The sequence below is a fragment of the Chlamydotis macqueenii genome, chromosome 27 (assembly GCF_036417535.1).
Source record: "Chlamydotis macqueenii isolate bChlMac1 chromosome 27, bChlMac1.mat, whole genome shotgun sequence".
Lineage (NCBI taxonomy): Eukaryota > Metazoa > Chordata > Aves > Otidiformes > Otididae > Chlamydotis > Chlamydotis macqueenii.
The window spans coordinates 5535241-5561072 of record NC_141582.1 but is presented as its reverse complement, the minus strand read 5'-3'; the positions used below and the strand labels follow the sequence as shown (position 1 = coordinate 5561072).

General features: G+C 60.3%; 1 protein-coding gene across 1 annotated transcript in view; it reads right to left on the bottom strand.

Annotated features, from left to right (window-relative positions):
- Positions 1–21772, bottom strand: part of NUDCD3 (NudC domain containing 3) — a 30946-nt gene extending 9174 nt beyond the window's left edge. Inside the window, exons 1-3 of the mRNA XM_086767966.1 lie at positions 21539–21772; positions 19601–19902; positions 3428–3560 (exon numbers count right to left, since the gene is read on the bottom strand). Coding sequence (XP_086624092.1) covers positions 3428–3560; positions 19601–19902; positions 21539–21736 — 633 coding nt within the window. The 5' untranslated portion in view covers positions 21737–21772. The remainder of the gene's footprint in view (positions 1–3427; positions 3561–19600; positions 19903–21538) is intronic.
- Between the last annotated feature and the right edge of the window lie 4060 nt (positions 21773–25832).

Sequence of the window (25832 nt, the reverse complement as noted above, 5' to 3'; positions counted from 1 at the left end):
AAGCCCCCAAAACCAGCTGGCTGTGTCTGGGAGCTCCTGGAGCTTTGAGGAGGCCCAGCACACACAGGGCAGGGTGACAGCGGGACTGACCTCCGTGGCTGGGAGCAGGACCGCGGTCACAGGGGAACAGGGAAGAGACGCGAGCTCCAGCTCTGCCAGATGGGAGAGGACGCCTGGTTTTCACCTGGCATGTGGCTGTGGATGGCCTCTGCAAAAGCAGCTCCTCCGGGACGGGAAACGTCTCTGGAGAGGCTGCGGCGGGGTGCAGCTTCCTCCAGCTCACTGCAGGGACGAGGTGCGGGGAGGCGGCTCTGCTCTCCATCACCACCGGCTGCCCTGGTCCCCGGGCGCAAGGAGAGGGTTGCTGATGTTGGGCTCTCAGCACGGCTCAGGGCCTACCCAGAAAGGGTCGAGGGGAAAAAAGCAAGGTAACTCCCAAGTCACCTTCTGGGGGGAGGTTTTGGGGTGTGGAGGGCCAGGGAGGCTGGAGATATGGAAGGTGCAGACGCAGCATTGCACCTGTGGGATCCACGGGGACAGGAGCAACCAAATGTCAGAGGGGTTTTATTCCAAGGTGGCTGGACAAGACGGTTGGTGGGGCTGAGGGACATCCTCGAGGCGGCTCTGGGCTCAGCAGGGCATTAGGAGAGCGAGTGGAGAAACCCAAATGGAAGAAGAGATCCCAGCTGGGTGGTCTTAACCCAGCCGCTTTGCTGCGTAACCATTTGGTGGCAGAAGCAATTGCAACGCCCGCTTCTACCTGCAGCCAGCAAAAAGGCTGCTCTCGGCACCCCAGCCCACCAGGAGCGGCAACAGGGGATGGACAGGGGATGGGGGCAGAACCCGCATTGCTGGAGAGCCCTGACCCTCCTCGTGCGGAAAGAAATGTCTGAGAGGACTCACGCGCACACACGGTGGTGCCTGCAGAACACGGGATTTGGTGCAGATGGTCAGCGGCTCCTCGGATGCACTGGTGGAAAAACTGCCTCTGCTTGGCATCCTCACTCCACCCGGCAGCGTGGCCGGGCTCCCCAAGGGGCTGCCCTTCCTCCCTCCACCCCTTGCGCTATCCTGCCACGCGATGCTCAGGGCACGCACGGCTGCTAAAACCAGAGTTTGCCAGAACTGGGCATGGACAACCTGCTCCAGACGCCAGGCAACGGCTGTGGGTGAGTCAAGGGCGATCCTGCGGGAAACAGGCTGTCCTGGCAGCGCAGCCATGAACAGGGACACCCTGGGGCTCCGAGGCTGCTTGTTCCCCCACCGCGTGCTGCCCACGGGGCACCTCTGCACTCCCTAAACTGCCTGGCTTTCCCGGCACTCGTGAGGAAACTCAGATCTCCGCTTTCTGCCGTGGCTTTCCAGCACAGTAATTTCTGTGCACACTAAAACGCCCACACCCGCCCACGCAAATGAGACAAGCAAACACAAACCTACGAAGGAATCTAGCTCGTCTCCTCCGAGCCAGGCAAAAAGAGAGGCTTGTTGTCATTGTCTCTATTTAAACGCTCAGGAAGTGCTCGGATCCATGGGCCCCTGCTGCACGTGTAAGCAGACCAGAGAGGTGGAGATCGCAGAGGAAGATGCTCCCACCTACCCCATCGCCCATTCCTGCTCCATGGACACTTATTTTGGAGCTCCATACAAGGAAACCTTAAGCTCGCCCGAGCAAAAATGTGCCATAGCAACAGCCTGAATCCAAAAAAAGTGTCAGAAGGAAGACTTTGAGCAGCATTAGAGACGGGCGCGCTCTGAGCCCAGGGACCAAACGGGAGATTTTTAATCTCGCAGTGGCAGGCAGAAGCCAAAAACCTGGTAATTTTTTAAAAAGATGAAGCTGTGCGGTGAGTGTAGGGGAACATTTCTCTTTTGCAGGAACTAAAAGAGAACTGAACTGTTGTTTTTCGATGCAACAATGCGTCTGAAGTCCATGAGCTGTAAAACGGCTCTGAACCATCCTGCTTTGGCCCACGACCCAGCCTATCTGCTCCCAGTTCCCCAAGGCTGGAAGAGGCTTAAAGAATCACTCTAAAGTGAAAACTCGGCTGCCAAGAGGAGCCCCAAGAGGGATGTACGAATCAAATACTCGAAGACACCTCGTGAGGATAAGGGAAGCCTGACATCTGAACAATCGAATGCCCCGGGAGGGCAGCGCAGGCGGAGTCGTGCTGCTGGCAACGGCGTGGGAAGGAGCTGCCCTGATAACCACCCTCGCTGAGACACAGGGGCTCTTCCGCAGCCGCGGCACAGCGTCGAGTCGAGGAAAAGGTCCCGTCCCAGCTCCTCCGAGCACCTGCAAGGCCCCCACGCCTCTGGGTGGCAAAGAATGGGGCAGACAAAGCCTGATGCAGTTTGGGTTTTGTTTTTTTTTGGCAAGGACACAACTCTCCTGGCACAAAGGGCACTTTCCTGGGCAGGGAGAGGCATCGTGATCACAGTATGATGCAGAGGGATGGAACATCCGTCTGGATGCCCCTGAATCCTTCCCAGAAACAGCCTGGGTTTGTTTTAGAGACCCACTGGGAGAGATGCATCTCCTGGTCCCCCTGCTGTGCCGTGGCAGCCATTTGCTCCCTCACCCCTCCAGCCTGGGTTGCTGCTGCCAATTACACTCTCTTGGCAGGATCAGGAGCTGTGTAGGCTCGAGCCGGTGAACAAACCCAAGCGTGCTCATTTCAGCTGCCCTGGAAGGAGAGGAGAACAGGAGGTGAGGGAGTGCAGATTTCCCAAATGGAAAAATACAGAATCAGCCATGAGGAGGGCAGCGCTCAGGAAAGATGGGAGAGTCCAAACTTCTGGGTTCAACCAACCCCAGTCGTGGGCACACTCCTCTCGAATCCCTAGCTGGGAGGAAACAGAAGGGGCGAAGGAAAAACAATGCAGCCATGAGCAGAGAAGGAAAGTTCCTGCCTGCGACAAGGAGGGAGGTGAGCCCTCCCTGTCCACGCAGGCAGCCAGGGAGAGGGTCCGGCCACTCAGCCTGCCCTCCACCTCCCTTCCACTCAAGTCTCACACGGGCTGCGCCAGAGGAGCTGTTCCAGCAGCTCCCACTTGCAAACCAAAGGCAGGAGACAGTCCAAGCCAGAGGGAGCGACCGTGAAGGAGCGTCCATCCCCAGGTAGGCTCAGAAACCCATGTGCCGGTTTGCAGTCAGTGGAAGCAGAGAGAAAAAGCACAGGAAGTGCCACGCGGTGCCAGGGAACCCTGCTGGGGCTGGAGCAACAGGACACTGCAGTCACAACGGGAACGTGGCCAGGCTGGGACCGTCGGTCCCCACCAGCCACGCCAGAGGAAAAAGCCACAACCGCATCCTGCTTCTCGAGTACGAAGGACAAGGAGCCTTCCTGCTCCAAACGCAGCTTCCCGGAAAAGCCGGGCACCCCGAGGGAAAGGGAAATGCTGAGACACACCATTAGCACCACTTTACCTGCTTGCCTTTTACGATGTGCTTGGGCACAGGCACTTTAATCTCCAGGTCGCTGTAGTCTTGGGACCAGGCGTAATTCTCTCGCACAGCTCCGTTGTAGCTGTCAGGGTTTGTCTGGAACTGCTCCTGTCTCCTGGGGGGCGGGAAAAGGGGTGACATGCTAAGTATCCGAGAGACCAGAGCCCGGAGAGAGCAGGAAACCCAAGAACAGGGTACAAGAAGCAGTAAGGGAGGGCAGAGCCTCTGGTCGGCGATGCCCAGTCCCTCCCTCACTGCTGCTCCTGTCCACAAAGGGAGGTTCAGGTTAGCAGCCCCAGGAAGCAGAGGGACCCCAGCCACCCTGCCTGCGGTGGGTGACTCGCACACCCCTCTCCCCACTGCGCTGCAGCAGAGGCCGGGCCTGCTAACCGCGACCGGTGACGCGCACAATAATTTGGCTGCCCAAAAGGCGCAGAGCTGGCCCCTGGCTGGCTCAGGGTGTCTTGCTGGCCAACTCCGCTCAGGCGCAGAGCTCCTTTTCCCCTCCACCTCCCCGCTGCACCCACTGTGCCTGTCGCAGCCAGAGCAGGGGACACCATCACGTGCCAGAGGGTGCGTGTGCTGTCTGCTGAGGCGGTGGCCCATCACCGTGACCTGGGTTAATCACAAAAAAACCAGAGCTGGTCGTCCTCCTCCCAATTTTAGTGTGGGAAAATTGTGAGCTGCTGCCACCCAGCCTGTTGCTGCCACAGAGGTGACGGAGCTGCGGAGCAGGACACATTCCCGGCGCGGCACTGAAAGGGGAGAACGGGACAAGCGGATCATGAGCACCACTTTGAGCTGTGGAAATCTCAAAAGCAGGATAAGGAGGCAGCTGTGCGGGTAGGATGATTTATCAGATCAATAAGCAATAATCAATACAGTGTTTCCAGCCAAGAAAGGAGATTCCCATCACAGCCGTGTCCCTTTAAACTGCTGGCAGGCTGAGGATCTGTTCCATCGGAACCTCCCAGAGAGGGCTTTCAAACAAAATAAAATCTTTACTAAAGATAGCTACGGTGCTAACAAAAGGCAGAGTTATTTTAAAATGTTTTGATACGCACCTAGTCCTCAATCTGGAGCTGTACAAACACGGGGCTGCAGCGTTATGTAAGGGCGGGGGGAGCCAGTGATGAGTGGCCCCCGGGGGCAGCCGGCCCTGGGGGCCGCATCTCCCCATGCCCCCGCTGCCTTCCCGGCACTCCCGCACCGAGGGGCCCGCGCCAGCGCTGCGCGGGGGTGGCTTCCCACAGCGCCGTGCCCTGAGGATTACGTAAAATCCATTGATTTTAATTAAATTAGGCTCTAAGGCGGTCGGAGGGTGCTGTTGAAGGGGCTCTGCGTATATCCCCCTCCCTCTTTTTTTTTTCTGATGGTTTCACAGGGTTTTACCCGCCTTGTTACAACCGCCGGGGTGCCCCGGGGCGGTTTTGATCCAGTTTCCCAGCCGCAGGCTGCCAGCCTCAGGCTGGTGATTTTGGGGGGCACCGCATCAGCTTTTTTGGGGGCATCTTGGCCTTGCCTGGCAGTCGCCCATTGGGTGCCCATTGCCATGGAAACGGGGTTGGCATGGCAGCGCCGAACCAGTGCTGGCAAGAGTTGGCTTCAGCTGTTGGTTTCCCAACTGCCCCCGGATTGTAGGAGCCAAACAGGCTGGAGGGCGAAAGCGGGAATGGTGCAGGCGACCGGGGTGTGCAGGGCCCCCCTTCTCACCTCGCGGGAGGCAAAGGACTCGGAACGCGTCGGCGCACGCCTGAGCGCAGCCTCCTGTGTACCCGGTCCTCACCCAGGGTACCTGGGCTCCTGGCCCTGATCGCGGCGCACTGTCGTCCCAGAGACCGTCCCGCACAAGCCCCCAGCAGAGAGGAGCGATGTTTCTCTCCCGGGTGAGGATTTGGGTGCTGCCGGGGCAAGCTGGGCCAGTTCAGCGCCCTTGCACCTGAGAATAAATCTGACCAGCGTTTAAAACCTGCTGGGTCTTTTCCTCCTAAAAAAGTGTTTTTTCTAATCAGCGCGGGCCCAGAGCCCACCATGCTCCTTGCCGGTGAGACAGCAGAGGGAAGGTGTGCCAGCCTTGAGTTGCCATTCCAAGGGCTGTCAGCTCCCTGAGAGCGGAGCGAGGAACCAGACAAGAGCCAGGAAACGGCTATTTACTTCCCGGCCGGTGCCCTCCCGGCTTTCCCTGGCAAAAGCTCAAAGGCCAATGGGGCAGCCAACGAGCCCGTGCCCGGGCCAGGGCTTGTTAGAGCAGGTGCAGAGCATCAAAGATGGGAGAAAACCCAGCAGTGCAAAGGCAAGCACAGGTTAAGACGCCAGCTGTAAATGCCCCACAGCAGGGACAAATATGACCCTTGGGCAGCCACTTGCTGCCACAGAGCCACCAGGTTCGTCCTTCACCTGTCTCCTCTTCCTCGGGAGGAAAGTGCTGGGGCTGAGCAGAGCCCAGCCAGGAGCGTCCTGGATGTTTTAACCCTCCCGAGAGCCTGCCGGGCACGGTTTCACCGTCCTGCGAGGGCAAGAGTGGCTTCCCGGCAGCCCTGGGAGAAGTCAGTGCTACCTGGGTTACTTCCACGGGGAAACTGAGGCAGGGCTTGCTCTGTAACGACTCTGTCAAACTCCTCTTTGCACGGCATCACTACTGAAGAAGTGAAAGCAGTCTTCCTCCCAGCCCTGACCGTTCCCCGCGGGACGGCTCCATGCTCGCTCCCTCCGCGCTGTAAGTGGAGCAGTGCGTCAGGTGACAGAGGGCTGTTTCTCAGCCAGCCCTCCCTCCGCACGCAGCTCGCTGGGACGAGCTCTGCCCTCGCTGCCTCGTGCCCACGGCCCTCCCGGGCTGGCCGGACAACGCGTGCCCAGGTCAAACCACCCCCGGGCTCAGCCAACTTCGGCGGGGTGAAGGTTCCCCTCACGCCTAAACCTTCCTCCAGCCGTGGCCGCTCATCCTGGGGGCGCAGGGACTGGCACTGTCGCTTCTCCGCTCCTCTCTTCTCCCTAACGGCCAGCCCAAACCCTTCCAGCCCTTCCCACAAGTCACCACCGCCGATCTCCACACCAGCTCTGTTCCCAGCGTTCAAAATTCTCGGACGCAAAACTAACGGGGTGACTTTGTGCCCCAGAACAGGACCATGGGGGGAAGTCATAAAGGCCCCAGTAAATTCCTCTGCAAGTTTAACTGCCTGCTCTTGAGCAAATGAAGATTTGGGGCAGTGAACGCAGGCCTCAGCCTCGTTAGGCTCCTCTGACAAATGGCTGACAGCTCTACCATCTCCTGGAGCAACTCTTCCTTTCCTGGAGGTTTTCCAGCCAGATTCTTGCCTGGTCCAACTGTGCTTAGCACACGCCACCCTTCATGCCGCCGGCGCTCAAGAAATTGGACCCAGCTCCTTGGTTGGGAGGCAGCTTCCCTCGCTGTCTGCAGGAGACGGCCCCAGCTCACGGCGAGCTGGGCCGGGCTGTGCGGCTGTGCCAGAGATGGTTCTCCAGGCCAAAGCTGTCCCTCGTGTCGCTTCAACAGCACCACCCTGCAGCGGGCGAGAGAATTTCCTGCAGGAAAACAATCGCCAGGAGAGATCCCCGTCCCCACATTCACCAGGCGAAGACCGAGGCCGGGCGCAGAGCACGGTGCGGGCTGGCTGGCAATCCTCCCGGCAGCCTGGCCACAGACAGGGCAGTGGCTCGCGGTGCGACGGTCGGCTCGCTGGGATGCCGAACCGCCCGGCGGGCCAGGGCAGGTGGCGGCAGGGCTAAGGAGAGGGAGGGTGAAAAAGCATCAGATTTTAAAACCAAGGGTTTGGCACCGCGTGCACTTGGCTGCCGGGTGGTGGGGATGGTGTGGGTGGGTCTATGTGTTCTGTCTTGTTCTATTTTTGCTCACAATGTGTCATTTTGGGGGAGGTGAAACCTTTAACAATGCACTGTCAAGAAGCAGCCGATCTGTTTTCCACTCCTAGGAGCCACACTGCACGGCCACGCCGTCACCGGTACCAGGACCATTCCCCTCACGCGGGGTCAGACCCTCACTGCAGCGAGAGGGGACTGGGACCCGAGGAGAGGGGGCGGTGGCAGCAGGAGGAGCCGCTCGAGCGAAAGGCGTGCAGGCTGGACGCCCCAGGGTCGAGCTGCAACGCCAGGCCCCATACACAGATTTCCGGACATTTCTTATTCCGGGATTTCCAGCTCTGTGGGTTGGCGATGCACAATGAGCCGAGCAACACGGAAACCGCAACAGGGCAATCCTCAGCTGAACGCATTTCTGTCCTCAGAGTGCAACAGCTCCGGCAGCAGCTCTGTAAAAGCAGCGCTGGACACAAACCAAGAGCAGGAACCAAACGCCGAAGGATTTGATGCTTTACACGAGGAGAAGCAGGGCAGCTCACTGAGCTCTTTACTGAGGATTTTTGGGGCAAGGATGCAAAAGTTGAGGAAGAGATACAGCAGCACGGGAAGAGCCGTCCTTCAGCCCGATGCTGCAGGCGGAGGGGAGCAAGTGCCCTGGGAAGGAGTTAATACAGGATGAACCCCAACGGACTTTTTTTTTGTCCTCCATAAAAAGAAGAAAAGAAAAAAATCCCAAGGATTTTCACAACTACTTAAGGAAATCGATCCTCCTCGCCTGGAGCATCTCAGCTTTCCAACCCAGGATCCCTGCCCTCTTGGGAAGCAGGCCGATGGAAGTGCAGGATACTGGGTTTTGCGGAGTCCAGCACGCCACCCCGACGGCTCAGCGTCAACCGCTGCTGAAATCAGCAGCCTGCCTCAGCCGGCGCTGGTTCCTCAGCTGAGCAGAGCGCTCAGAGCGGGGGTCTGCACCTTGCCGCAGAAGGCCAGCACAGCAGCCACCCTCCAGTCACTTGGCACGCACAGAAAGCTTCTTCCGAGGCCAGCACTGCTGTTTGCTCGTAGTTGAGGTGAATTATTTAGGCAGCTTTAAGGAAAACATGTCAAGCTAGTTAAGTAATGCAGATGTGGAGGCGGGCGGGGAAGAGAAACAACCTCAACAGCTGAAGCCGGGCAAGCAGGACTGGCTGAGGCTGAAGAGGATGATGTGGGGAGAAAGCCAGGCTGGCGCTGTGAGAGAACCACCTCAGTGTACGCAGAAACGGGGACCCAGAGCTGCTCCCTTCTCAAAGCTGCTCCTGAAGGAGGTATTTGTAACAGTCCTATCCTGCCTGCACTCTGCCATCGGTAACACAGCCCATCAGGTCCCACAAGTGCACCCCAACCACAACAGCAAGCCTCTCCCCTCCGCAAGACCTTCCTCTGTTCAGAGCAGAGCAAAGAGAGGGGAACAGTGGCGTGCGCAGTCACCCTGCCAGCAAACAGCAGAGAAAAACCATCCCGGCTCTGTATTTTAACCACTACCAGACACTCCGTGAGATGCATGAAACCTTCTTCGAGCTCAAGAGGTTGCCAAGAATGGAAAGATCTCATTAAGTAATAATGAAGTTCCGAGCAAGTAGGAAAAGAGAAAATCAGGCACAACGCGTCTGCGTGCCTAACCCAAATCAGCATGCAGCGAGCAGGGCCTTCCAGGGAGATGCGCTGCACGTTGTCAATCCAGCCGGCGTTTATTGCAATGATCAGACGTCGGATCAAGGCTGTTGCTCTGTGACAGCAGCCTAGAGCGAGTGGCGTCCATCAACATAATTAATCCCACGTCCCCAGCACTACGATGACTCAAGGAGGCACTGGCAAATTCAGGAAGAGAAGCTGCTCTTGGCATGCAAGCGCCTTGGGCGGGCTGCCATGCTGCAAGACGCCCAGCACCGCAGTGGGGCTTTAGCCGAGGGCTTTTCCCCTCGGATGCAGTTGGAAGTGCCCACCTTGGGGTGGGTTTCATAGAATCATAGAATAGTTAGAGTTGGAAGGGACCTTCAACGGTCATCTAGTCCAACCCCCCTGCAAGGAGCAGGGACATCCCCAACCAGATCAGGTTGCTCAGAGCCCCATCCAGCCTGGCCTTGAACGATTCCAGGGATGGGGCTTCCACCACCTCTCTGGGCAACCTGTTCCAGTGTTCTACAACTCTCATTGTAAAAAATTTTTTTCTAATATCTAATCTAAACCTACCTCCTTCTAATTTAAACCCATTACCCCTTGTTCTATCACAACAGGCCCTACTGAACAGCTTCTCCCCATCTTTCCTGTAGGCCCCCTTGAGGTATTGGAAGACCGCTATCAGGTCTCCCCGGAGCCTCCTCTTCTCCAGGCTGAACAGCCCCAACTCTCTCAGCCTGTTTCTCCAAGCCAGAAGCCTCTGCCGCAGCTCCTAGGGCCAGCGCCGGCAGGACTCGAGGAGAGGCAGAAGAAAGGCCCTACAAGCCGCATGCCGTGGCCCCATCACCTCTGCCTTGATGAAGGCAGCAGCCTTCAGATCATCCTGTGGCTCATGACCAGCACTGCTGGGCTCAAATCATCTTGCTGGGCTTCCCACTAAGCAGGGAGAACAATGTAGAGGAGGACGAGAGGAGCATTTGCAGTCCGTCCCCTCCAAAATCACTGCAATACACTCGGCTCTGCTGCTGCGGGCAGTGCAGGGCTGCCAAGAACCAGCGCTGCGTCAGCAGCACTGCCCTGGCAGTAGGTGGGTCACCCATCCAGGCTCCCACTCCTGGCAGCCTCCAGGCCTTCGCAGGATCATAAATCCTGCCGCTCTCCAGGGAAAACACCCCGGACCCCGCCTGCATCCAGCCTTCCCAGCACTCCCGGAGCTGCACGCAGTGTACCAGGGTGGAAATCATCACAGGAGAAGCAGTGCGAGGGCTGCTCGGGGAGGGCAGGCAGCGGGCAGACGGCAGAGCCCTCTCCGCGTCGCTACGTAACGGCCGCGTTCACCCAACGGCACCAACACATGCACCGCAATACGGATTTCCAGAGCTCCGGGCGCCCAGTCCCCTGCTTGCCAGCACGACCAGACGAAAACTCACAGCCGCCTCGAGCCACGGGAAGGTCTGCGCACCCTGCACAGCTTCTGTCAAGCCCCAGCTGGAGCTGGACTACAGCCAGAAAAAAAACCCCAAAACACAGCTTTTAAGATGAATTTGAAGAGGGTCAAACTCGCCCTCTGCTCCCTGGGGTCCTGACGTGAGCGCTGGAGCAGCCAAGCAACAGTTAGAGAAGCCAGAAGTTCAGCCTCTTAGGAAAGCTGCATTTCCAAATTGCGCGTGTGCAAAGCACCAGGTCTGCGCTCCTGCAAGCGAGCCACGAAGGAGGCTCCCCCACCTCCAGATTTAACATCCTTTGGCGCCAAAACACCAGCGTCGTTGTGTGTCGTCTCTCTCGGCTCTGCCTGAGAAGCGCCGAGGCAGGACGAACGCTCCCTGCGGGCTCCGGGTGCCTGTGCCAAGCTCCAGGCGGCACCCGGGGTTTCACAAAGGCTCCCTCTGTACGGAACGCTTCTGTTAATTAGATCTCCGGCAAAGCGTGAAGCCTGCTGAATACCAAATCCTTCCCTCTTACAGCTCAATTCACGCCTGGGGATCCACTCCGGTCCACTCTGCTGCCTCGGGCTCTCAGCGAGCTCCAGCCTTCAGCTCAGCAGTGGCCTAGACAGGGGTCTCGGGGCCCTCCCAACCCTCAGGGTTTCTTTCAGCCCCAGTGTGCTTGGGTTGCTGGGGGAGAACACCCCAAATCCAGTTTTGAAAGCTCTCCTTCACCCCCAAAGTGGGCAGAAGTTCCTCAGTGGTTCCCCAATAGCCCACCACCCCGGCCTCGGAGCTCCCATGCACACACCTTTAAGGCTGTAATGCACAGCCTTAGTGGTCCTGCCCTCCAAAAAAAAGACTGAAAAATGGAAGCCAACACCTTCCTCCTCACCCCCAAAACTCAGGCGCACCCCAGCCGGGCCGTGCAGCCGGTGGTGCCCACCATCAGCTCCACAGCAATGTCTCCCCGCCTTCGGGAAGCCTCAGAGCTTCAACCCATCACCAGGATGGGACCAACGACCAAAATCAGAGTGCATCAAGACGCCTTCCCCCTGTATCATCAAGCCTGGATGATGCTGTGGGGAGAGGGGCGTCAGGGCTCCCCTGTACACGGTGCCCAGCATCCCACCCACGTGAGACAACACCCTCACTGCCCGATCCGGCAGCCAAATCCCCAGCTGGAGTCCCACCGGCCCCACCTCACTCTGCCTCTCCCGTCAGGTGGGAGGCTTGCTCTTTTCCCAGCTCACACTCTTCAGGGGAGCTTTTACCCTTCCCTTGCGGTTTCCCAGTTATTTACGGAGCCGGTCGACAGAGGCAGCTTACGGACACAAGGTGAGCTTAAATGCCACCGCCAGCTCGCAGGAGAGCTTCGGAACACCGTCACCAGAGGGCTAGATTTCACTGCTGCGAGGATATTTAGGCCAAGGACAGCAGGACACACGACTGTTCAGAAAAGTCCCCTGGGATCTTCGTTGTTTGCACAGGGCTTATACAATCTTGGGCTTCAGAGTTCTCCCCCGAGAGACCTTTGTGCAGCCCAATCAGGCTGGATTAGCTCCCCTGGAAAAAGGGGATAAGGTCAAAGGAGTCCAACGGGATTGAACTGCGGGAGCACAGGACAAGGTGACAGGGCCTGGCCCAGTCTCTCCCGACAGCACAACGGGGCCATGCCCGACCCGCACGCTCGGGGTAGTTTTCCTCACTACGCCACTTTCTTTGGCGAACGGCGAGATTAAACCAAGCAAACAGATACTGCTTTTTTAAATAAGAATCATGCACATGCTGTCCCTCGGCCTCCAGCCCTGGGATTTTCTGCTTGTTAAGAGAAAAATTTATAGGTTTTAATTTAGTTATTTTTGGTCCTGGGACCTAATTTCGGAGCTCAGTACCTTGGTAGGGCAACCAAAGCCCTAAGCGATTCAGTGCGTGACAGGGGAACCGGCACTCTGCTGCTGATCTCAGCAACCCAACCGGAGGAGTCTGGTTCCCCGCAAAAGCACTAGAAAATCGGGCCCCGACTGATTCCTCATCAGCTGCAAAAGGCTCGTTACAGCCGAGGGCCGCACCAGACAGAGGGCTGGGGGATCTCATCCTTGGCCCTTTGAAAAGATGCTTCCTGAGCAGCTGAGTCTCCACAGCTACGGGAGAAGGCTTATGTATTAAAATAGTTCTCCCAGCAGGAAGCCACAGCCTCTCTCCGTTGCAAGAAGAACAATTCTGCTTGGCATGGAAGACTTAACTTGAAGAGAAGTTTCCCCACTTCCCGCAGGATAACCTGGACACATCCCCCCATGGAACTGAACACAACGGCACCGCAGCTCCGCAGAGCGAAACGAGCCTTTGTGTTCCATGACCAGCCGAGGACACACCACCTTTCCTCTCCTGAGCGCAGCAGAAGAGGGCGGCCTGGCCAGCGCAGGTTTTTTGAGCCGCGAGGCTTTCATGGAGCTCACATTCCCAGCTGGCACAGGCTGCAGCTCCCACCTGGAAAGCTGCTCATCAGCACTGGGAAGGGAGGAAAAGGGTTTAAGTGATGTTCCTTGACTGAGGAGGGACCAATGTGCTTGGAAAAAGGTTTCTTCGCCTCACTGGGACAGCGGGGCAGCCCAGGAGCGAAGAGACGGGGTGGGAAGTGGAGAATCATGATGGGTTCACACACACACAGAGCACAGGCACGGCCCTCACCACCCCAGCATTGGCAAGGAACCACGGAGAACCGTGTAGGACTGGGAGGAGCACAACGACGCTGAAATGAGACACAAGCGAGCAAACGACGACTCTTCAGCCTCAAAAGCCGGCTGAAGGGGGAGCAGAACACAACGGGAGAACTCCGCATGGGGTGGAGAAGGGACATGGGGAAGCACCTGCTGCCTCTCCACCTGCACAGAGGGGTTTGAAAGCTGCAGACGGTGGTGGACCTGCTGCAGGGCACTGTCGCAGAGATCCCAGGCAAGAGAAGGCTGAAATTCAGAGACAAAAGGGAAAAAAAAAATAAATCTGCCAAGAGAGATGGAAGACCAAGCCCTCACTCTGGCTCACAAAGCCATTGAGCCACAATTAGCTGGCGGCAGGGGGAAAGCACGGAGGAAGTATCACCGCACGCTTGTTCTGTTCTTCTGCTCTTCCCCCAGCGTCTGCCGCTGTTGGAGACAGGACACGGGGCCAGATGGAGCTCGGCTGTACCAGGTCAGGCCGTTCTCTGGAGGCCTGTCTGGCTCCTGCTCGTGATGGGCCTTGGCCGCGCCGGGGGAATTCCCCGCACGCAGCCCCGGGTGCTTTGCAGCACCTCTGCGTGGCTCACGTGCGCGAAAGGAATCGGAACCAGGACAGACTCTCCCTTAAATATGGATCAGGATCAGTTCTGTCTTTCTGGGTCAGGCTGGAAGAAAGCACGGACCCTGCAGTGAGCTCACCAGGAGAGCCCACAGGAATATCAGGGAAGGAAACCAGTTTAACTGGCTTCTGGTCTGGATGGTCCCAGAGCCTGCTGAACAGGAGCACCTGGGGGCTCCACTCCCTTCCCATGCCTGTTCTGGAAAAGGCTCGGGATAACAGTGCCTCTGAGTCAAACAAAACTGGCCCCAGAGCCAGCTGCACGCAGCGATACCTCCTCTCCGCAGCCCTGCTCCTCGGCTGAGGGTGATCAGCAGTGAAATTCCCCTCTCCAGCACCCCGAGGAGAATGAAGCCAGGCCAAACGCCCATCCTGCAAGCACCTCGCAAAGGGAAAAATAAAAAAAAAAAAAAAATCCATCTGGGCTTCTGGCAAAGCCAAGTCGTTGCTAAGTCGAATTAGATGCACACAGCAGCTTCACGGAAATTTCCTAGAGCGATCTGAGGGACGCTCCACAAAGGGTTAACGCCGGCCACACAGAGCCGCGAGCGGAGAGAGCTGGAGCCCAGAGAAGTCAGCTCACCAGATGAACACATCCCAGTTCAATTGGGCTCTGCCTCTCACCGGGGACAGCGAGCCAGAACGCACACAAGTGATTTTTGTAGGTCGCTGCCGAGCCCCGCCACCCACTTACAGGGAGGGCAGAGCGGCGGGGTGCTCAGGGTGGTCTGCTGGCCAGTGAGGGGCCAGGACGGGATGCGGGCAACGCTGCTGCCCGTTCGTCCCCTTCCCCAGCAGAACCGCGGGTGACGGGAAGAGAGCGGCAGGGTCTCCCGCAAGGCCTGACCGAGGGAGCGGGGGAGCCGCAAACAGACCCCTTCTCACCACAGCCCCTCCTGCAGCCTGTCCTTCCCTCGCCAGGGAAACAAAGAAGGAAGCCTACAGAGGGTGGAAGCGGGGACAGCCTGGGAGGACTACAGGGAGATTGTCCAGCCGGCCAGGGATCGGGTAAGGCAGGCGAAAGCCCTGATGGAACTGAATCTGGCAAGACACGTCAAGGGCAACAAGAAAAGCTTCTACAGGTACGTGAGGGACAAAAGAAGGTCCAGGGAGAATGCAGACCTTCTCCGGAAGGAAACGGTTACCCAGGACATGGAGAAGGCTGAGGTGCTCAATGACTTTTTTGCCTCAGTCTTCACCAAGAAGGGCTCTTGTCTCGCCACCCAAGCTGTGGAAGGCACAAGCAGGGACTGCGAGGATAAAGAACCGCCCACTGTACTCGAAGAGCAGGTTCAGGATCATCTGAGGAACCTAAAGGTGCACAAGTCCATGGGACCTGATGAGATCCATCCGCGGGTCCTGAGGGAACTGGCGGATGAAGTTGCCAAGCCACTGGCCACCGTATTTGAGAAGTCGTGGCGGTCTGGTGAGGTCCCCGATGACTGGAAGAGAGGGAACATAACCCCAATTTTTGAAAAGGGGAGTAAGGAAGACGCAGGGAACTAGAGGCCGGTCAGCCTCACCTCTGTGCTGGCAAGGTCATGGAGCAGATTCTCCTGGAAACCATGCTAAGGCACATGGAGAGCAAGGAGGTGGTTGGTGACAGCCAACAGGGCTTCACCAAGGGCAGATCGTGCCTGACCAATTTGGTGGCCTTCTATGACGGGGTGATGGCATCGGTGGACAAGGGACGAGCAACGGATATCATCTACCTGGACTTGTGCAAAGCTTTTGACACTGTCCCGCACGACATCCTTCTCTCTAAACTGGAGAGGCATGGGTTTGATGGACGGACCACTCAGTGGATAAGGAGTTGGCTGGATGGCCGCACTCAGAGAGTGGTGGTTAACGGCTCGATGTCCAAGTGCAGACCGGTGACGAGCGGCGTCCCTCAGGGTACTGGGACCAGCCTGTTCAACATCTTTGTCAGCAACATGGAAAGTGGGATGGGGTGCACCCTCAGCAAGTTTGATGATGACACCAAGCTGTGTGGGGTGGTCAACACGCCAGAGGGGAGGGATGCCATCCAGAGGGGCCGTGACAGGCTGGAGAGGTGGGCCCGAGCCAACCTCGTGAAGTTCGACCAGGCCAAGTGCAAGGTCCTGCAAGTCCTGAGCACGCCTGGCTGGAGCACCCGGGAGAGACGCAAGGGCTGGATGGAGGTGAAGCATTCACCATCACGCACAGGCTCCTAACCTCCTTCCACCACCTCTTCCACAGAGTGACGCCCAGGACGGGTCTCACAGGACAGAGGGAGGAGAGCACACCCCCCGGTTCGTACTCAGAGAAAGAAAGGAGCGGAGGGAAGCCAGGAAGTGGAGTCGGAAAGCAGAAGCCAAACCCCCAGGCCGGGCTGCGCAGTGCCACACGTGGGCTGCCGGGCTCTATTTTAAATGCTGTGTGGCAAATATATGCAGGATGAAATCCAAGCTGGGGGAAGGGGAGGGTGCTGGGCGGCAGAGGTGTTCAAAATTAGGAGCTGAGCTCAGGCGACGATGGCTTCTGGGAGCAGATGGGGGAAGAGCCAGAGATGTGCAGCTGCAACGCCGGCCCCGGCTGCGCGCTCCCAGGATGAGCAGCGGGACATGAGTGGGGCGCGCTCCTCTGCCCTCGCGGTGAGGTGAGGGGAGCACGCGAGCCACGACAGCCGGGGAAGGACAGACGTGACGCCCAGGGCAGCTGCAAGCGGGGCCAAGAAGCCAGCTTCTTCAGCGACCCAGAGGAGACCTTCGGGCTCCCTCGGCATGCAGATCACCCCCAAAGACACTCCAGTCCTCAGCACGGCCGCCTTCCCGGCGGAGAGGAAGCACATCGCCCGCCTCTCGCGCACAGGGAAGGTGAGGAATGCGGGGAGACCTGGCCGAGGCCCAGGCAGAGCGAAGAACCAAGCCCTGCTACGCTCCTCACCCGCAGGCAACCCTCCGCGCCCGCAAAGCCGGCTCCGTTCTTGCTCTGCTCTTCCGGATCGACCCCGAAACAGCTGCTACCATCCCGCCGCACTTCGCAAGGCACTGGCGAACGGCACCCCAGCACGCGGGCGCGTGGCGAGGCCCTGATGGGAGCTGGCAGATCTGGGCTGGTACCTGCCCTACATTCACAGAGTGGTCGGGCTGACAGAACGAGCGAGTTTTTATATAGATGGCTTTCTTCACCGGCAGCAAGGAGGGGGGAGGAAGGGAGATGGAAAATATTTTCGTTTAAGCTCTTTTCCGCATTCTTGCTGCCAGAGTCTCACATTATTCATGAGCCTCTCGTTAGCAGGCTGGCGGCTCTGGGATTTGCTCAGAAGGGGCTGTGCAGAACGAAGCAGCCGGTCAAATTATTAATAGGCTGTCGGGGGGGTGCCCAGGACACCCGCCCCGGTCCCTGCTACCTTTTCGGGGGGCTCCAGTGCCCCCCTCAGGCACAGAAGCCAACTACAGCCGCTTGACAAACCTGTTGGCTGCTCTGCCCTACTTGGAACTCCACAGACACCCGGTTCTTCTGGCCTGGAAAGCACGGCGCTGCAAGGCCTTGCCGGATGGGTTCTCCTGCGCCTGGTCTTGCCCACCACGCGCCCGAGCCGTGCAGACGCCGAGGGGGCTGCACGTGTTTTAACCCGCCAGCTTGTTTGGGGCAGCAGGAGCAGGCGGAGGCGGGAAGAGGGAAGGGAGAAAAGCCCATCAGGCAGGGAAGCAGCCGCAGCAGCGGCTGTATCCAGCTGAAGGCACCTTCTTTTCAGGGCTAGACCGGCAGGAGAGCAGCCACACGGGGCTTCACGTTCAACGCCGCGTCTGCGCGCTACAAAACGGCATCCGAGGACCTGAAGCGTGTCAGGGGCGGCTCGCCAGCGGTGCCAGGACAGACGCTCAAAGGGCGGAGGATGCAAGGGCTGGGCTCTCCCCACCCACAGCAGAAATTGTCCCCATCAGACACGTCCTGCCCCCACGCCAGCCCTCAGCTTCCTTCCTAATCCTCCCCGTTTCCTTCCCGTAGTCTTGACGCCCGTTTTCAGGCAGCCAAATGCCACTCTACAGCTGCTGCCCCCATGACAAAAGGCCTGAGTAGAAATTTCCCACATCAGAACGCAAAAACGTGGATGGAAGGGGGCACCAGCAGCCAGCGCTCAGGCCAGCCCCAGCTCCCTCCTGCGCCCGGTTTCACGAGGGGCTCGAGTTTCTCCCTCTCCTTTCCGTTTAGGATAAAGCCAGGCTGGAAACATGTGGGCCAGCACCGCGGCCACGCAGAGACTTGCCATCCCTAACGGGGCTTTTTTTGGCTCGTTAATTTTGCACTGGGAGAGGCGTCAGACTGACAGCCCTGGGGACAATCTTTCTTTCGCAGGGCAGCTCCGGCACAGGCAGCAGAATGCGGCTTTTCAGGTGATTTCATTTTCGTCTTCTGGCTTATTTTTATCCTGCAGGATGTGTGTCAGACCAGTCAAGTTAAGCACCGAGCCCTTCTCCTCTTTCCCACCAGATCAAATTACCTGGCAGGCGCTTTGCCCCCTTCCCCTCCCACCCGATGGCTGCGGGCTCCGACTCTGCCATAGTCGTGCTGCCTGTGACACCACCGCCCCCCAAATTTTGGTCCTCGGATCATCCCTTCCACATGCCCAACAGCCCCCAGAGTCCAGGCTCTGAAGTTTCCCTGCCCCTCAGGGTCATCGGCCACCCCGCTCCTTCCAGGATTTGGGGCTCTCCCAGCAAAGCCCGCTTCTCTCTGGTAGCTTGGTCTCACCGTTGATGTGCCTAAACTTGGCCCAGAGCACAGGGATCCCCGTCCCAAGCCGTCCTCCCCACCGAGCACCGGCGGGACAGCGGGGACTGACAGCAGCACAGCCCCACACATGACCAGAAGAAGCAGCAGCGAGCGGGCAGGGATGGCGCGGCCACGGCACAGGGCTCCGACCACGGCCTGCTGGCAGCGTCACTCCCCGAGGCGAAGCACCGACACGGACGGCGAGGGGACGCAGGGGCTGGAAACTCAAGGGCGCGTGAGGCCCCGGGAGGGGGCGAGACAGCTCAGTCCCAGCCAGGGGTCAAGGCGACACCCAGGGAAGGACGAGCAAACCCCGCACAGCAACCCGCGCTCAGGTACGCGCTTCGTAAAGGCCGCGTCGGCGAGGTGCAGCTCACCTCCCGCTGCTCAGTGGACAGAGCCAAGCTGGCGGCGTCACAGACGCCCTGGAAGGAGGGCGAAACACGGCCATTTTTGGAAAAACCAAGGCTGCTTAGCCCTGCTTGAGTGACTGAGGCGGGTGAAAGAACACAGCTACAGGGAAAACTCCCCGCGGCACTCGATTGATCTTCAAAGCCGGCCCTGCTCTGAGCAGACCTCTGGAGGTCTCCAAACCCATTTTTTGCCCCCGCATATCTCATGCTGCAGCTGGCCTCGCTGCCCCGCCTGCACAGACTCGCGGGTACCGCGCGTACCCACGCAAGCTCCCAGCCAGCTGCCGGGCCATCTTGCAGCACACCGGCGGAGTCCAACACCGAATTTCCACGAGAAGAGAGATGGCGCCTGGGTTTCCCGGAGCTGCAACAGTCAGACAGCACCACCAGCCCAGCAGCGCTGCAGCGAGCAGCGGCCCTTTTCCGGCACTCTCCAGCGCAAGGAGAAGCTGCGCGAGTGGGCCCAGCTCTGAGGGGTTGTGTCCAGGGCCATGCCGCCTTCCCTACTCAGAGCAGAGGGAGAGGCACCGAAGAACCTGTAGGAAAACAAACCCCTGCCCTCCCATGGGGAATTACACCACGTCTCCATCCACGGGAGCCCGCAAGGGAAATCCTTGCAGCCTCCCGAAGGGCTGAGTGCCCGCAAAGGAGGTGTTCTCCCAAAAAGGGCAGGACAGCAAACACCACCTCTGTGTTTTTGCCTCCCCCATGCCAGGAGAACAAAGAAAATGAGAGACCCTTACGTGGGCAGTTCTGCTGGCCAGGGCTCTGCTGGGGCAGCGGCCCCCGGGGGCTCCACAGGGCCGGGGGCTGCGTCCTGGGCCACGGCCGAATCCTGCATCCCCGCGGCTCCCTCGGCATCCGGCGCTGGGCTGGGCTCTGCTGTTGTCTCTACCTCGACCTCCTGAGCCGCAGGGGGCAGGTTCACCCTCTCAGCGGCTGCGGCAGCCTCCTCCTCCTCCTCCTCCTTCCTCAGTTTTGCTTCCAGCTCTCGATGCCTCTTCTCGTCATCCTGCCGGGCCATGCGCTCAAAGACTTTGAACGCCTGAAAGGCAAAAAGCAAACCGAGCGGGTCACCAAGGCGCTGAGCTCTGCCCGAGAAGCGGGAGGAGAAGGAGAGAAGAATCGTCGCACGCTCAGGGCACCGACTACTGTCCTTCCCACGCGCCCCCCGCTCCCTGCACGACTCGCCAACAAAACCAGCTGCTGACTATTTCAAAACTCACATGGCCATGTTAAACACACCTCGGGAGAAAGCCCACGCTCCCGGGAGTCACTTTGAAATCATTGAAATCCCTCTGCCGCTGCCAAAAAGGTTGGTTACTCTGGGGAAAGAGCAACGAGCTCCGACTCCCAGCTGGGACGGGGGCTCCGAGGGAGCCGTCGTCCCTCTAGCTCTGCGTTCCGGCGCTCGCCGAGAGGCCTCAAAGCTCCGAGGCACAAACGGGATGAGCTGCCCTCGGAGGACAGCTCACCGGTGAACGGACTCGGAGCTCGCTTAGCCGGCGCGAGAGAAGGAGCAGAGTGACTTCATGTGGGGTTCTGAGCCAAAACGAACTGGTTCCGGCCAAAAAACATGCACTTTGTCACAGCAAAGCCACCCCTCTCCGCTCCCAGAGGCACGGCGGGTGAGGAGGTCACTGCCCAAACCAGCGTAAGCCCACCCCGCGGTTCGCGTCTAGCCGTGCCCGACCTGCGCAGGCTGGAAGTTAAAGGTCAAGCCCACAACTGCGGACGCAGCTGACGGCCGCGGGACCCGGGGCCTTCAGCTCCTTGACAGAGCCGAAGCTTCTCTCACCCAGCTGCCAGGTGGTTTGGCACTGTAAACACGCACTGGAAAGCGAGCGAGCCTCAAGCACAGCCCTTCCTTGCTTCCCGGGAATACGTCAGAGCCAGCTCCAGTGCTTCCAGCGAGACCCTCACACCACGGATCAACGCAGGGAGAGGGGCAGGGGCAGCTGGCCAGGCCTGCGAAGGGAAACCCGCCCGGTCTGAGCAGACAAACACCCCAAATCCCGCCCTACCCCTCGTTTTACGGGCTTATTTCCTCCCTGCTAACAAGGATTAACGATGGAGCAGCGCAGCCCCGAGTCGGGGGCCCCCAGCACCGAGTCTGGCCCAGCCGGAGGGCGCAAACAGCAGCTCAGGCCTCCCGCCATCCCTCACTCACAAGCGAGGCAAGCGCGGCGGCAGCCGCGAGCTCCCGCTGAGTGGGGGCCAAACCAGCTCCCCGCACGGCTCCCACAGCCCGTGCCTGCCCTCAGACATTCCCCGCTCCCCTGGCTCGCAGCAGCTGCTCCCCACCGGCCCCGCGCCACCGGCAGCCGTCCTCAACCGGGGGCCGAGCTCCCAGAAACGTCTGGCACCCCAGCTCGTTCCACGAGGGTCTCGCAGTCCCCGGCTGCCCTGCTGTGCTGCCCAGTCTCCCTCTCGCCCCTCTCGCATCCCCACTGCAGTCATCACAGCGCAGACCCAGCCGTCCCGCCGGCAAACACCCGCCCAAGCCCCGGGGAGGGACAGAAACGGCTGCCGAGGCCCAGCGACGGGGGGACGACACCGGCCACCGGCTCGGGCCTCCTCACCGCCACGGCCCGCCGAGAAACACCAGCCCCGGGAGGCCCCTTAAGGCCGGGGGGGGGGGGGGGGGGGGGCGGCAGCAGGCCCGGGGGCCCCGCCAGTACCTGAAGGGCCATGGCCTGCGCCGCGCCGGGCGGGAAACCCAGGCGGTCCCCGGGCCTCAGGAGGAGGCGGTAGAAATCGGTCTTGCGGTAGAGGAAACCGAAGAGGACGCGCAGGAACTCCTCCACGTTCCCGACGTGCTGCAGGATCCCCAGCAGCGCCTGGTCGTACATGTCGGCGAGCGCGGCCGCGGCCTCCATGGCGGCTCCGGGCCCGCTGTCACGGCAACAGCGCCCGGCCGCACTTCCGGTCAGCCCGAGCCGTCCCCGCACTTCCGGTCCCGGCCCCGTCCCCGTCCCTCCACCGCCTCGGTCCGCCCGGAACCCGCGCCGCGCCGCGCCGTTCCCGCTGCCGCGAGGGCCTGGGCCCCACCGGGGTTCCCTTGGGACCCCCAGCCCCTGCGGTGGCACCCATGGACCCCCCCCCGTTCCCTCCAGTACCCGGGAGAGGCCCCCCAAAGCGGCAGTGGCACTCCCTGCGCCCCAGTAGTGCCAACTGCAGCCCCCTGTGCCCCACTGCGGCACCCAGGGGACCCCCAGGCCCCCCAAAGCATCTGTGGGACCCCCAGCCCCCCTACAGCGCCCATGGGACCCCCTGCCCTCTCCATTACCAGCCCCACACCCTGGCCCCCCATGTCCCCAGCCACCCCCTCTCCATTCCCACCTCCCCACCTCTGTGCCCCTGTCCGGGTCCTCTCGGATGTCCCAAATTTACAGGCCACCGTGCTCTGTAAACGAAGCTTTAGTTCACGAGCTCGTCGGGAACGGAGACATGCACACACACACACGGGCTCCAGCCCCCCGCACGGGCTCCTCCACCCCCTGAACTCACTAACATGTCACTGGTGTCATCAGCTCCTCACCCGAAAATTCTCCTGAGCCCGCAGCCCCACCCGCACCCCGCAAGCCCCTTTCTGCAGGGCTGCTCTCCCAGTTTGGACCGGTTCCCGCCGTTGCTCCCTCGCGGTGCAGAATCCGGCTCTGGCACTTGCCCCACTTCACGCCATTAATCACCGCCCAGGGCTCCAAATCCATCCGTACCCTTCCACGAGGCCTCTTGTCCCTCAGGGTCGGCATCGTCACAGCAAACTCGCTAACGGGGCCTTCAACTCCTGCATCCAGATGGATCAAAACATCGAAAATTTTGGAAGGCCCTCAGGAGCAGCGACCGGCTGGCAGGCAGACGCAGCCCCACTCACTGCAACGCTCCGAGCTCTGCGCTCAGGCAGCGCCCCGCTGGGCGTGCTGATCCCTCGGGCGGGGATCCGGAAGGACGCTGTGGGGACGGTATCGGAAGCCCTGCCAAAATCCAGAAAACCTGCACCCACCACTTCGTCCGCTGGGCGGGTGACGCTGCCGCAGGAGGGCGTTAAATTAGTTAAACAGGACTTTCCGTTTGTGAACCCACACCGACTGTGCCTGGCGAGTGCACTGTTCTTTAAACGCCTCTCCAGAGCACTCGAACGAGCACACAACGTCTTGACAGTGTCCATCCCCGCGATCTCCCCGTGGTGGTGTCCATCCGTGACAGTTTCCATCCCCATGGTCTCCTACCCCATGACGGTTTCCATCCCCACCATCTCCCACCCCGTGACGGTTTCCATCCCCACGATCTCCCACCTGTCCCGGTTTCGGCAGGGATGGAGTTAATATTCCTCTCAGTAGCCGGCGTGTTTTGGATTTCGGATGCGAAGAACGTTGGTAAACGCGTGGATTGTACGAGTTGTTGCTGAAGAGACCAAGGTCACTGTCTGGCTTCCCAGGTCTCGCTGACGTGGGCGCAGGGAGCTGGGAGGGATTCGGCCGGAACAGTTGACCCAAACCAGCCGAGGAGAGCATCCCATGCCATGAACGCCACGCTGCAGTGGGGGCGGGCTGCTGAGCTGCCTCTTTTTCTCTCGCGCTCTCCAGAATCGTTCTGGGATCGTTCGCAGGTGTTTTTTTGGTTCTGCAATGGCTCCTCAGGATGGGCCGTGCCGGTTATCAGGTTGATGGCGGTGAGGAGTCGTGCAGCGTTTGTTTTGGTTGTTCATTATTATTATTCCTACTGTTGTTATTACCGTTATTTTCAATATCTATATTATTATCTTTGCTCTCCCAGTAAACTGTCTGAGTTTTCCTTTCTCCCCAATTCCCGGGGAGCGTGAGGGTGAGCAAGCGGCTGCGTGGTGCTCAGGTGCTGACCGGGCTGACCCCAGGACGCCGTGCCCTGACGGTCCCGTGTGTCCCCCCCCCCAACACATTTGGGGGCGCTGCCCGCCCCGAACCGCCAGGGGGCGCCACGCTCCAGCCGCTGCCGCGCGGGGGGCGTGGCCTCATCGGCGCTAGGGGGCGGGGCTTGTGAGCCAGCAGCGGAAGTGGTGCTGGGCGGGCGCCATCTTGGCGGGCGTGGGGAGCCATGGCGGGGCGGTGGGCCCGGGGTAGGGGGCTCTGCGCGCCTCCCGCCCACTCACCCCAGAGCCGGGGTGATGGCCGCCAACCTCGGCCCTCCTGGGACCGGTAACAACGAGCGGCGACGCAGCGCCGAAGCGACCGCGGCCGCCACGTTCTGTGCCTTCTCCGTCCCGTGCTTTCGTCCCGCTCCCCCTGAGGAGGACAGGCTCCGCTGCCCTCACACCGTCCTGCCTCTTTGGGAAGGGGGCCACCCGCTTGCACCCCGCGGCTCGGCTGCGTGGGGATGGAGACCTGCCTTCTGTTCTGTGTGGTGTCCCATCTGCTTGTCTGGTGGGGAGGAAAGTTCGTCCCGTGGCTGCAGAAACGTCTTTATTTCTGCGGAAAGCTCCTGGCTGGTCTAACCCCGGCCAGCGGTCGAGGAGCACGAGCCACTCACACGCTCTCCGGCTCCACAGGGGAGGGGGCAGAGAATCTGAAAGAAAGGCAAACTTGCGGGTTCAGATGAAGAGTTTACTAGAACAGTGACGGAAGAGATAATACTATATATATTAATAACGATAATATTAATAATAATATGTAGGGATAATAAAATACGCAAAACAAACGACGCGCAGTCTCTCCCCACCCAATAGCCCATCCCGAGCAGCGATCACGGAAAGAAACCGAGGGCGATCGCAGAGCAATCCCGAGGGGAAAAAATGCGGGAGACCTGCCCACCAGCCAGCTCCCGTTACGCGCTGAGGATGACGTCCACGGCGCAGCTAGGTCGGGTCGGCCGTGCTCCCAGCTCCCCGCGGCCGCACGTTGGCGAAATGCGGGAAGCTGAAAAGAGTCCTCGGTCTCTTTAGCAACAGCTCGTAACATCAGTGTGTCGTCGGTGTCCTTCACGTACCGAATCCCGCACTAAATCCAAAATCCAGCGGCTACCGGGAAGAAAATGCCGGAAGCGGGACACCCCCAAGGGAAGATGCAAAGGGTTAGTCCAGAAAAGAGGATCCGCCTCCACCTCCCTCGTCTCTCCCAGCTGTTCAGTACGATGCGGTGGGGACACGGGGCAGGACGGCGCACCTGTCCCACTCTCTGGCGGCCGTTGCAAGCAGGGATTTGGGATTTCTGCCTGCCTCACTGAGCTGTTTGGCTCCTGCCCTCCCAGCACGGAGCTGCCCTCAGTCACCAGTGGCACTCTGAAAATACGGCTCGGCAAGTCGGCACCTGCCTCCGCAGCGACGGGGGCTGCGCAAGCGCACCGGTGCTGCCAACTGCTCTGTCCCTGCGGGGGTCCCTTCCCAATTTTTGGGTTGCCGGGGCCCGGATCAGGGGTCCTGCCAGCTTCACCCGGGGGCTCGTGCCCGAGTTTCCCCCGTCTAGGGCCACGCTGGAGCGACTGGAACACAGGATGGGGACAGGGCCGTCCCCTGCTACCGCCTTGGGGGGGCTCAGAGCGGTGAGGGGACCCCAGGATCCCCCCACCTCGCCCCCCTGGACCCGCCCCGTGCTCCCGGTGCCGCACGCGGCTGGGGACGCGGGGCCCACAGGGACGCGGGACGGACTCTGGCCCGGTGACGCGGGGGCAGCGGGGCTGGGGCACCCCAGCTGCTTCCGGCCCCCGCCAGCCCATGTCACTGGCGGCCCTGCGACGCAGCAGCCCGCGACAAACCAGCCACGGCCCCCGCCAAGCTGCCGACCCGTGCGCGAACGCGACCCCCTCGGCCGGACACCCCAGCTCCCCGCACCGCTGAGCCGTGGTTCCTGCTGGGCAACGGTCACTGTGGGGCGGGAGCGGGCACCGGCGCCCGGCCCCTCGAGGGGCACGTGTGTGCACACGCGTGAGCGCGGCTCCCCCCCCGCTCCCGTGCTGCTGCCCGGGCCGGGGGGCCGGTGGGACTCACGAACCACCTGGGAC